The 12,405-nt window shown below is 45.9% G+C and overlaps 1 protein-coding gene across 3 annotated transcripts in view; it reads left to right on the top strand.

Annotated features, from left to right (window-relative positions):
• Window positions 1–12,405, top strand: part of galnt11 (UDP-N-acetyl-alpha-D-galactosamine:polypeptide N-acetylgalactosaminyltransferase 11 (GalNAc-T11)) — a 203,101-nt gene that overhangs the window by 165,762 nt on the left and 24,934 nt on the right. For 2 of the 3 annotated variants that reach the window (XM_070881652.1, XM_070881653.1), the window contains exon 10: window positions 5,253–5,477. In XM_070881652.1, coding sequence (XP_070737753.1) covers window positions 5,253–5,477 — 225 coding nt within the window. Of the gene's footprint in view, window positions 1–5,233; window positions 5,478–12,405 lie in introns of those variants that run through there. The other variant, XM_070881654.1, reaches the window with a different exon arrangement.

Raw genomic sequence — 12,405 nt, 5'->3', positions numbered from 1 at the left:
CTCTGTGAAGTTTGTAACTTGATCTGAGTCCAGCTGGAGTGGCATTCCCCATCGGGGTATTTCCTCTGCTAGGATCCTGGCCACGGTTTCTGATGAGCAATTTCTAGAGGCGAAAACTTCTACCCACTTTGTGAATTGATCTATTACAACTAGGCAATATGTCTTCCCTTTGTGGCTGGGTAGCAGTCCAGTAAAATCTAGCTGTAAGTTTTCCCAGGGTCCCTTTGGTCGGGGTTGATACACTGCTGGCCTATACCTATCCCCATGTATTTGAGTCACTACCGCATTATAAATATCTTTACTGTGGTAGGTATCATCATCGTCATAGGCAGTCCCTCGGAATCTTCCACTCTAAAAATGAGTTCTTAGGTGACTGAACAATCCAATACGAGAACCACAGTCCCTGTCACAGGTGGGACGACAGTCGTTGAGGGAAAGGGTGGGTGGGACTGGTTTGCCGCACTCTCTTTCCGCTGCCTGCGCTTGTTTTCTGCTTACTCTCGGCGATGAGACTCAAGGTGCTCAGAGCCCTCCCAGATGCACTTTCTCCACAGGGCGGTCTTTTTGCCAGGGACACCCAGGTGTCGGTGGGGATGTTGCACTTTATCAAGGAGGCTTTGAGAGTTTCCTTGAAACGTTTCCTCTGCCTAACTTTGGCTCACTATAGATGTGCAAGGGTCAATTCTGATCGGATAATCCCAGGGCTTGGCGCACTTTTGAGGGCTTGCTTTAACTTTACAGACGCCGTTTCTTGAATAGGGCCCCAGTCCACTGGCTCTTGGGATGGTTTCCCCCCTTTGACCAGGTCCCGTATAGGTTGCGCTATCTCAGCATTTCGACAGTAGTTGAATAGCCCTAGTACCTGCCTGACCCCTTTCACAGTCCCTGATGATCTAATAGCCTCCTTTCTGTCCTTGGGCATTTGTCTTTTCCCTTGTGTTATTTTACACATCCCATTAAAAATAGAAAACATAGATCAAATGTTCTAACTTGGTCCCAGTCATTACACACATTTATTTTCCTTCTGGCACATGGGAAAACATTAATTTCCAATTAAGAAACTTAAATTAATAATGTTCAATATTTTTAAAATTTCATGCAGCGATGTTAAAGTTGTTTGGTGAATGAAATAAAACAGCTGTCAGTGGAAAGGGTTAACTCCTTTGCAGGTTTGTAAGAAGGCATGACGTTATTACGAGACTTCACATAATTTTTTTTAAAACCTTTCCCGATACGAGAGACAAGTGCTCGCAATTCATCTCGATCATTGTCTCTAAACTTTTGAGTATTATTTCCAAACTATCCAGTATCATCCATTTTAAAAAGGTTTCCAAACCCAAAATTTAAATCTCCTTTAATGAAGTAGAAACTTTCCTGTAATTTAAATAACATTTTCCAAACAACCAAACGGCAACTTTTATTCTTCCTAGCAAAAATCATCATCAACATAGAGTGTCTTTTATTTATTTTTCCAATGTGATGAAAGTTTCATATCTGGAACTAGGGACATTCATGTTTTGAAATAACCAGAATTTCACCAAGTCACAATGAAAGTCTGGTTTTCATTGGTTAGTTACCCTCAATAATTCCAATTAAATTGAGACCAATATTTTTTTCCAAAGCCAATATGTTATTAACTAAACACAATACAGAACAGATAAAATTTGACGTCAGGTTCCGTATTCTTCTTTCTTTGGATGCCTTTCCAGTTAACTGTAAAAATACTGAATTAGTTTTTGCATCTAACAAACATCACAAACACATTTTAACACAAACACATAAGGCAAAAGAGGGCGGAGCGTCCCTTAGCTTGTAGCTCCGAGCAATTTATGCAGGCTTTTTAAAAAAAAAAAGGGACATTAAAGAAGACGGTGCTTTTTAAACGTTTTAATTGATAACTAAATTGAAAAGACAGTGCTTTGTTACAATTCAAATTGATTAAAACAAGACCACACATTTTTTATTTAAACTACATAAGACAATCCCAATTTTTTGTAATCCCAATTAAAACGTTCAATTTATTTTTCTTTTAGCAACTGTAACTTCAAAGCTAAAGTTTTATCTTTTGTTAAACAACCCGACTTTTGCGCGTTTCATGGCTCCGTAAATCAAAATAAATCCGCACCTGCGTTTCTAACTTAAAATCTAATTCAATTCTAGGTACACAATGAACATTTTAACACTTAATTTAGTCATGCTTTCCCAGATCCAATACAACATTACAAAGGGTTGAAAAAGCTTTCAGCTCCATATCCGAAAAGTGGGGGAGCTAAAATAAACATACAGACAATCATTCCTCTTTTAAAAGACCGGCTTTCAGACATATTCTACAATCAAGAAACTTCCACACAAACACTTCCATACAAACTGAAACTTTTAAACAGCATCCTTTCACTCAATAAATGTTACATCTTTTTTCCTCGGCAGCTTAAGTGTCGGTTTTAACTCGTAAGTTTTTATTTGATTATTTTCACATTATTTTCTGCTAGCATATATACCCAAGACCCCTCTGGTCCTCATATATCAGAAACTCCTCTGGTCCCCATTCCATTCCACTGGCCAGTTTTTTCTAAACATAGAAACATAGAAAATAGGTGCAGGAGTAGGCCATTCGGCCCTTCGAGCCTGCACCACCCTTCAATAAGATCATGGCTGATCATTCCCTCAGTACCCCTTTCCTACTTTCTCTCCATACCCCTTGATCCCTTTAACCGTAAGGGCTAACTCCCTCTTGAATATATCCAATGAACTGGCATCAACAACTCTCTGCGATAGGGAATTCCACAGGTTAACAATTCTCTGAGTGAAGAAGTTTCTCCTTATCTCAGTCCTAAATGCCCTACCCCTTATCGTAAGACTGTGTCCCCTGGTTCTGGACTTCCCCATCATCGGGAATATTCTTCCCACATCTAACCTGTCCAGTCCCGTCAGTATCTTGGAGTCGGCACCCACTGCCCCTTTAGGTTGTATTCCTTCTTTGTTTGCGCGCACACGATCAATACAAGCTTCTCCCTATTTTATTACCATGTCACCCATCACACTTCAGGACATATATACCTATCCTACTTTGGTCTGCTATAACTTAGTTCTTTATACAGATTACCTCCTTCCCCGTCAATGCTACTTGTAGATGGTACAAAAAAGCATAATCACCCCAATAGCTGCCACATCGTCCGGGTCGGAGTGTCTGTACCCTCCTCGCAGCGCCAAATGTTGGGGTTAAAAAGAAGACTTCTCTTCTTCAAGGTGGACTCTCTGAAATAAGGAGACGACACCCGCCTGTATAGCGACACGGAATCACTCAGATGAAACCTTGGTTTAACCGATCTTTATTCAAGCATATGCAGGGGAAGAGTTCAGGAATGAACCTTCAAAGTACAAGGGTTCGACATGCACAGTTATACAGTTTTCGAGATGTGCGACCCTTCAACAAAACCTTCTAACCACCGGTTGGCCTACTGCTTATCAGCGGAGCTTCATTGATTTGTTGACCCTTATTAGACAGGCTGCTGAGCGGTTTCTCAACCTCTCCATCTCCCATAGCATCTCAACCTTCTGGAATGTGTTGTTCTATAGTGTTAACCTTGCCTTGATTTCCCATGTCTAGTTCTGCACCTGGTTTCTTATCAGACAAAACTCTCCCTTTCCCATGAGTTCAGCAAACTGTCCCTTTCCCATGAGTTAAATGTTGCGACAATAGTATTATCCTATCTATGTTTCCAGACAGCTTACTCCCTACTGTTCTTGAAGATTTATTAGTAGGTATTGTCAACTCTGCCCTTCGTTCCCTTAAATGTATTGAATATGTAAAGTTTTAATTTTATGTTATATGGCCATTTTCTATCATTTATAAGCGAGTTTTACAATCTGTCAATAGGCGATATATTACAACCCCTACCTTGGAGGTGGAGGAACTCCCGCCTCCTCACAACCCCCTAATACTTTAAGCCCTTTTACTCTGAACCATCTCACGTGTCAGATCAATTCACTACCTTCAGTACCCACTTTGGTGACCAACTGTCTGTACACTTTATACTTTACTCCCTTACAATCACCAGTTGAGCTTCTTACCTCATATCCGTTATATCACTAATACTGCCCATTTCCACCTCCGTAACATGGCCCATATCTGCCCTGGCTTCAGCTCATCAGCAGCTGAAACCCTCATTCATGCTTTTCTTACCGCTAGGCTTGATTATTCCAACGTAATCCTGGCCGGCTTCTCCAGTTTTCCCCTCCATAAACATGAGGTCATCCAAAACTGTGCCGACCCTGTCCGACTTCGCACCAAGTCCCATTCACCCATCACCCCTGTGCTCACCAACCTACATTGGCTTCCAGTTAAGCAATGCTTCGATTATAAAAATTTTCATCTTTGTTTTCAAATTCCGCTATGGACTCGCCCCTCCCTATCTCTAATTTCCTCCAACCCTATAATCCCCCGCGATCTCTGCGCTCCACTTATTCTGCCCTCTCGACCATCCTCAATTTTAATTGCTCCACCATTGGCAGCCGTGCCTTCAGCTGCCTAAGCTCTAGAATTCCCTCTTTAAATCTCTCCGCCTCTCCACCTCTCTTTCCTCCTTTGAAACGCTCCTTTAAACCTCCCTCTTTGACCAAGCTTTTGGTCATCTGCCCTAAAAGCTCCCTATATGGCTCGGTATCAAATTTTTGTTTTTTGACAATGCTCCTGTGAAGCGCTTTGGGACCAGTGTTCCTCCTAATCCTTTTTGGGTGCGCGGTCCCTTTAAAGGGCTGCGCGGCTTATTCACAACTTTGCGCAATCTCCCATAGAAGAACAGGTAAATGGTATCTCTAACGCGGCTGCACAGATTAGTGGGAACGTAGCTTGGGACGTTTTATTATAGTAAATGCGCTACATGAATGTAAGTTGGTGTTGTTGACTTTTACATAATTGTTCTATGGAACAACTATGGGTTGCTGCTGCCGTAGTCACCAAGTTTCAGCCTGGATAGGACAGTAAGAATGGTATTTGTTTTACATTCAATGTTTAGTTATAAGCCATCATTACAGCTTTAATTCTTACGCTGGAATCTAAATTTTACAGCTTTATCCTCACAGAATGACTGCTATTTAAAGCTAGCCCCACAAAAAATTGGCTTTGTTTTCTGCTGAGATGTTTAATTCTCCTCTTACACGAACGTCAGATTTTTTCACTTTCTTGAGGCTTTTAAACAAAAAAAAATCTAATTATCTTCAATTTTAACTGCAGAAAGATTTTTAAATTCCAGGAACAATACTTTGCCCTGAGGCCTGAGCTAAGAGTCCGGAATTATGGTGACATTAATGAACGAGTTCAGCTGAGAAAAAGGCTCAATTGTAAATCATTCAAGTGGTATCTGGACAATGTCTACCCGGAGATGCAAGTTATTGGACCGAATGAAAGAGCCAGAGTGCAGCAGCCGGTGTTGGTTAACAAAGCTGTGAGACGGCCAAAGGTTCTCCAACGTGGAAGGGTAAGGTTCAGTGATCAGGTGCCAAACTAGCAGAGATTTTCCGAGAATCTGTAGTTCAAGCTTCATGACGTCATTTTCAAGAGCTTTTAAGTGAATGTTATTAATGTTTTTATTGTATATCTTCATCTTTTCTTGCAGTTTTTGGGTTACAGTACAGTAATATGCTGCATACCAAACTACTGAAATTAACTGTGAATTATCAATTAATAGCCCGGAATTTCCTCAAATGACGCAATCTGTAATTTATCACGCCGATCTTGCCGTTCGCAAGTGACACCAAAAATTCCTGAGAATGCAAAACCGAGCATAAGCAATCGGGGCCCGGAGGGAAATGTGGAACGTGGGCCAGTTTCTGTTTTTCTATTAAAATTAAAGTTTCAAGCTGTCAAACTATCTTTTATTCACATTTCCCAGTCTGCTCTCCTGCAGATTGTGGGAGTGCAGAGGAGTAGGGGCAGTATAGAAACATAGAAACATCGAAAATAGGTGCAGGAGTAGGCCATTCAGCCCTTCTAGCCTGCACCGCCATTCAATGGGCCCCAAGTTTCCACATGATTTGCGCCTGATTTTTTAGGAGCAACTGGTGGAGAACGGACTATTTTAGAAATCGCAATTCTCCACATTTTTTTTTCTGCAGTTCGAGGCAGGTAGAACAGTTCTAGTTTAGAACAGAATTTTTTCTTCAAAAGGGGGCGTGTCCGGCCACTGACGCCTGATTTGAAAGTTTCCACAGTGAAAATGTACTCCAAACTAAAGTAGAATGGAGCCAGTGAAGATTTTTGTAGAACTGAAAAAAACAGTTCTACACATTAAAAAATCAGACGCAGGTTGTCCAGAACGAGGTGGGGGGAGGGGGGGGGGGGAAGGGAACTCATTAAATTCGACAATAAATCCTTATTTATACTTCTACAAATATTATACAAATAAATCTAACCTGAATAAACATTTATAAGCCAAGAAAAGATTAAATAAACCATCTTCCTACCTGTGTGAAAGTGCTTCAGCCAGGGAGAATTCTGCAGCCGTTCGTGCCGCTGAGCGGGAGGGGGAGAGAGAGAGAGAGAGGGAGGGAGGGAGGGGGAGGGAGAGGGAGGGAGAGAGAGAGGGGGGGAGGGGGGAGAGAGAGAGGGGGTGGAGGGGGGGAGAGAGAGAGGGGGGGGAGGGGGAAGAGAGAGAGGGGGGGAGGAAGAGGGGGGGGAGGGAGGGAGGGAGAGATGGGGGGGGGAGGGAGGGAGAGAGGGGGAGGGGGAGAGAGGGGGAGGGGGGAGAGAGCGGGGGGGGCGTCGGGTCGGGGAACAGGAGCGCGGGTCGGGTCAGTCGGGGGGTGGGGGAAGCGGGTCTCGGGTCGGGTTGGAGCGGGGGTCGGGTCGGGGGAGCAGGTGTCTGGTCGGGGGGGGGGGGCGGGTCTCGGGTCGCGGTGGGGGGGAGCGGGTGTTGGGTCGGGGCGGGGGGGGAGCGCGGAAGCGAGTGTCGGGTCTGGTCGGGCAGGGAGCAGGAGCTGGCCGTGGGAGGAGCCTTATTCACGCAGCCCCAGTGAGGCCATTGGGCCAGGGCTAGGAGCTGCGTGCTTCGGGCCCCTCCCACACAGTTCGACCCCTGGAGCTACTGCACTTGCGTGCCAACTGTAGCGCGCATCTGCAGAGGTCCCGGCACTGTTTTCAGCGCCGGGACCTGGCTCCGGCTCCCACAGCTCGTGCTGGCTGCGCCGAGGGCCAGAGGACCTGTAAGTAGGTGGAGAATACCGAGGATTTTTTTAGGCGCTGTCTTAGGCGCGAAAAACGGGCGCCCAGCTCGGAGGGGCGCCCGTTTTTTTTCTTGTGGAAACTTGGGCCCAATGAGTTCATGGCTGAACATGCAACTTCAGTACCCCCTTCTTGCTTTCTCGCCATACCCCTTGATCCCCCAAGTAGTAAGGACTTCATCTAACTCCCTTTTGAATATATTTAGTGAATTGTCCTCAACTATTTTCTGTGGTAGAGAATTCCACAGGTTCACCACTCTCTGGGTGAAGAAGTTTCTCCTCATCTCGGTTCTAAATGGCTTACCCCTTATCCTTAGACTGTGACCCCTGGTTCTGGACTTCCCCAACATTGGGAACATTCTTCCTGCATCTAACCTGTCGAAACCCATCAGAATTTTAAACGTTTCTATGAGATCCCCTCTCATTCTTCTGAACTCCAGTGAATACAAGCCCAGTTGATCCAGTCTTTCTTGATAGGTCAGTCCCACCATCCCGGGAATCAGTCTGGTGAATCTTCGTTGCACTCCCTCAATAGCAAGAATGTCCTTCAAGTCAGGAGACCAAAACTGTACACAATACTCCAGGTGTGGCCTCACCAAGGCCCTGTACAACTGTAGCAACACCTCCCTGCCCCTGTACTCAAATCCCCTCGCTATGACGGCCAACATGCCATTTGCTTTCTTAACTGCCTGCTGTACCTGCATGCCAACCTTCAATGACTGATGTACCATGACACCCAGGTCTCATTGCACCTCCCATTTTCCTAATCTGTCAGCATTCAGATAATAGTCTGTCTCTCTGTTTTTACCACCAAAGTGAATAACCTCACATTTATCCACATTATACTTCATTTGCCATGCATTTGCCCATTCACCTAACCTATCCAAGTCGCTCTGCAGCCTCATAGCATCCTCCTCACAGCTCACACTGCCACCCAACTTAGTGTCATCCGCAAATTTGGAGATAAGACATTTAATCCCCTCGTCCAAATCATTAATGTACAATGTAAACAGCTGGGGCCCCAGCACAGAACCTTGCGGTACCCCACTAGTCACCGCCTGCCATTCTGAAAAGTACCCATTTACTCCTACTCTTTGCTTCCTGTCTGACAACCAGTTCTCAATCCATGTCAGCACACTACCCCCAATCCCATGTGCTTTAACTTTGCACATTAATCTCTTGTGTGGGACCTTGTCGAAAGCCTTCTGAAAGTCCAAATATACCACTGGTTCTCCCTTGTCCACTTTACTGGAAACATCCTCAAAAAATTCCAGAAGGTTTGTCAAGCATGATTTCCCTTTCACAAATCCATGCTGACTTGGACCTATCATGTCACCATTTTCCAAATGCACTGCTATGACATCCTTAATAATTGATTCCATCATTTTACCCACGACTGAGGTCAGGCTGACCGGTCTATAATTCCCTGTTTTCTCTCTCCCTCCTTTTTTAAAAAGTGGGGTTACATTGGCTACCCTCCACTCGATAGGAACTGATCCAGAGTCAATGGAATGTTGGAAAATGACTGTCAATGCATCTGCTATTTCCAAGGCCACCTCCTCAAGTACTCTGGGATGCAGTCCATCAGGCCCTGGGGATTTATCGGCCTTCAATCCCATCAATTTCCCGACTAATAAAGATTTCCCTCAGTTCCTCCTCCTTACTAGACCCTCTGACCCCTTTTATATCCGGAAGGTTGTTGGTGTCCTCCTTAGTGAATACCGAACCAAAGCACTTGTTCAATTGGTCTGCCATTTCTTTGTTCCCCGTTATGACTTCCCCTGATTCTGACTGCAGGGGACCTACGTTTGTCTTTACTAACCTTTTTCTCTTTACATACCTATAGAAACTTTTGCAATCCGCCTTAATGTTCCCTGCAAGCTTCTTCTCGTACTCCATTTTCCCTGCCCTAATCAAACCCTTTGTCCTCCTCTGCTGAGTTCTAAATTTCTCCCAGTCCCCGGGTTCACTGCTATTTCTGGCCAATTTGTATGCCACTTCCTTGGCTTTAATACTATCCCTGATTTCCCTTGATAGCCACGGTTGAGCCACCTTCCCTTTTTTATTTTTATGCCAGACAGGAATGTACAATTGTTGTAGTTTATCCATGCGGTCTCTAAATGTCTGCCATTGCCCATCCACAGTCAACCCCTTAAGTATCATTCGCCAATCTATCCTAGCCAATTCACGCCTCATACCTTCAAAGTTACCCTTCTTTAAGTTCTGGACCATGGTCTCTGAATTAACTGTTTCATTCTCCATCCTAATGCAGAATTCCACCATATTATGGTCACTCTTCCCCAAGGGGCCTCGCACAATGAGATTGCTAATGAATCCTCTCTCATTACACAACACCCAGTCTAAGATGGCCTCCCCCCTAGTTGGTTCCTCGACATATTGGTCTAGAAAACCATCCCTTATGCACTCCAGGAAATCCTCCTCCACCGTATTGCTTCCAGTTTGGCTCGCGCAATCTATGTGCATATTAAAGTCACCCATTATAACTGCTGCACCTTTATTGCATGCACCCCTAATTTCCTGTTTGATACCCTCCCCAACATCACTACTACTGTTTGGAGGTCTGTACACAACTCCCACTAACGTTTTTTGCCCTTTGGTGTTCTGCAGCTCTACCCATATAGATTCCACATCATCCAAGCTAATGTCTTTCCTAACTATTGCATTAATCTCTTTAACCAGCAATGCTACCCCATCTCCTTTTCCTTTTATTCTATCCTTCCTGAATGTTGAATTCTCCTGGATGTTGAGTTCCCAGCCCTGATCATCCTGGAGCCACGTCTCCGTAATCCCAATCACATCGTATTTGTTAACATCTATTTGCACAGTTAATTCATCCACCTTATTGCGGATACTCCTTGCATTAAGACACAAAGCCTTCAGGCTTGTTTTTTTAACACCCTTTGTCCTTTTAGAATTTTGCTGTACAGTGGCCCTTTTTGTTCTTTGCCTTGGGTTCCTCTGCCCTCCACTTTTCCTCATCTCCTTTCTGTCTTTTGCTTTTGCCTCCTTTTTGTCTCCCTCTGTCTCCCTGCATTGGTTCCCATCCCCCTGCCATATTAGTTTAACTCCTCCCCAACAGCACTAGCAAACACTCCCCCTAGGACATTGGTTCTGGTCCTGCCCAGGTGCAGACCGTCCGGTTTGTACTGGTCCCACCTCCCCCAGAACCGGTTCCAATGCCCCAGGAATTTGAATCCCTCCCTGCTGCACCACTGCTCAAGCCACGTATTCATCTGCGCTATCCTGCGATTCCTACTCTGACTAGCACGTGGCACTGGTAGCAATCCTGAGATTACTACTTTTTAGGTCCTACTTTTTAATTTAGCAATGGTAATAGAACATGTTGCCATCTCTCTGAATGACCGCATGTAACGACTCTCGCGACCCTCTCAACCAATGCTCACCTGGTGCCAGAAAGGCAGCTGGACCAGACTGCCCTTCCCAATTCTGAGTTGCTGCAGTGTGAAGCCGGCACCTCTCAGAACCGAGCTCCTAGAAAGTTCCAACCATCGGTATCTCTCGGTTTGACTAAACCACATCAGTCTTTCATCTCCCATGCTGCTTCTTTTTATAGCCCGGATAGCCTCTCCGGGGAGCACTAATGGGGCACAATGGCGTTTTCGCCGGGGAGGTGGGGGGGGGGGGGGCGCGACCGCCTCCCAGGAAGGTTTCGGGGGTGCTGTCCCGGCAGCACCGCGCCCTGCAATTAGTGCTGGCGCGCAACTGACGATGATGTCCTCGTCGTTCGTGCCGACCCCTCAGCTCCCTGTGAGGGAAACTGCCCAGTGGGCGGATGTCAGCATCAGCTTCACGGGTCGCGAAGCTGGTGGACATCCGCTGCCGGGGGTCCCTTAAATGCCCCCCCCCCTCCCCCCCCTTTTTAACGTTCCGGGTTGCCATCTTTATGTGGGTTAGCCTGACAATGACAGCCCTCGCGACGATCAGGCCGCCATCATGCAGCCCTGCACTCCATTTTGGGTGCCAGGCTGTTTGCCTGGTCACTTGCGTCCCTGGTAGCCACCAAAGGGCCTGCAGAGTGCGCAGCGGCCCTCCTCCCCTTTAATGGAAAGGGAGGGGCATTGTAGCACGTCAGCACTATGCTGAGCATCCCCATCGTGCTGGCCTGCTCCGCGCAGCACTGAACTCAGCGCCGTGCTACAGCGCCGGGAGAGCCCCTCAAAACACGTGGGGTACCGGAGAGGGGTGTGCAGTCCAATTCTGAGTCGGGGACAGGACTTCTCGGCCTCGGAAGGTTATCACCCCCAATAGGTGCGAGGGGCAATTTCTAGCCCTAGGACTCATCAGAGCACTAGAGTAGGTAAGAGAGGACTTAAGACAGGCTTAAGGGAATCACACCAGCGTGATAATTAATGTTAGGCATTTGTATATAGCAGTTAAATGATAATCTATTCTGAAATCTTTGTGTGCAGCGAGTGTTCCTGCAGTAGCTGGTGACCCTGCAATGTTCGGTGACATGAATATCAATATTGGTCTTTGGCCAGATGCAGTTTATTTGAGGGTGGAAGAACTGGGAGATGTTGGACATGACTGTTAATGCAGCAGAGCAGGGATTGTTCAGAGCAAGAGCTCTTCAATGAATTATTGCTGAAGTGCTCTGGCTGCAAGCAAATATTGGAACCTTAAGGTATTTGGGGATAGGGCAGGAAAATGGAGTTGAGGTTGAAAGATCAGCTATGATTTTATTGAATGACGGACCAGGCTCGAAGGGCCAGATAGCCGCTCCTATTTCTTATATTGTTTCTGCTTCCCCACCATCGTCTAAGTCATCAGTGTCCTCTCCATCATCGTGCTATCCAGTGATGGCTCCGTTGAAAAGCAAAGTTGCGCAGTATACAGCAAACCACAATGATATGGTGACACTCATTTTGGGCTGTATTGCAGGAAGATACCAGACCTTTCCAGACATCAGAATCATTGTTTGAGGACTCCCAGCGGTCAGCTTGACGAAGGCCTTAGTTGAGCCATAGATCTGATTGTAGCTCAGTTCAGCCATGTACCAGCCACATGGTACCACAAGGTTTAGTGGAGGATTCCTGCAGCGACCAGGAATGTGGGCACAGACCTACATGGTGTCCTGCTGATGGATCATTCACCAGTTGCACGTTCGTGGGATGGAAGCCCTTGTGAAAGCAGCAGCTCATCTGA

This window comes from Pristiophorus japonicus, chromosome 5 (genome assembly GCF_044704955.1).
Source record: "Pristiophorus japonicus isolate sPriJap1 chromosome 5, sPriJap1.hap1, whole genome shotgun sequence".
Classification (NCBI taxonomy): Eukaryota; Metazoa; Chordata; class Chondrichthyes; family Pristiophoridae; genus Pristiophorus; species Pristiophorus japonicus.
This window is presented reverse-complemented; position numbering and strand designations above follow the sequence as displayed.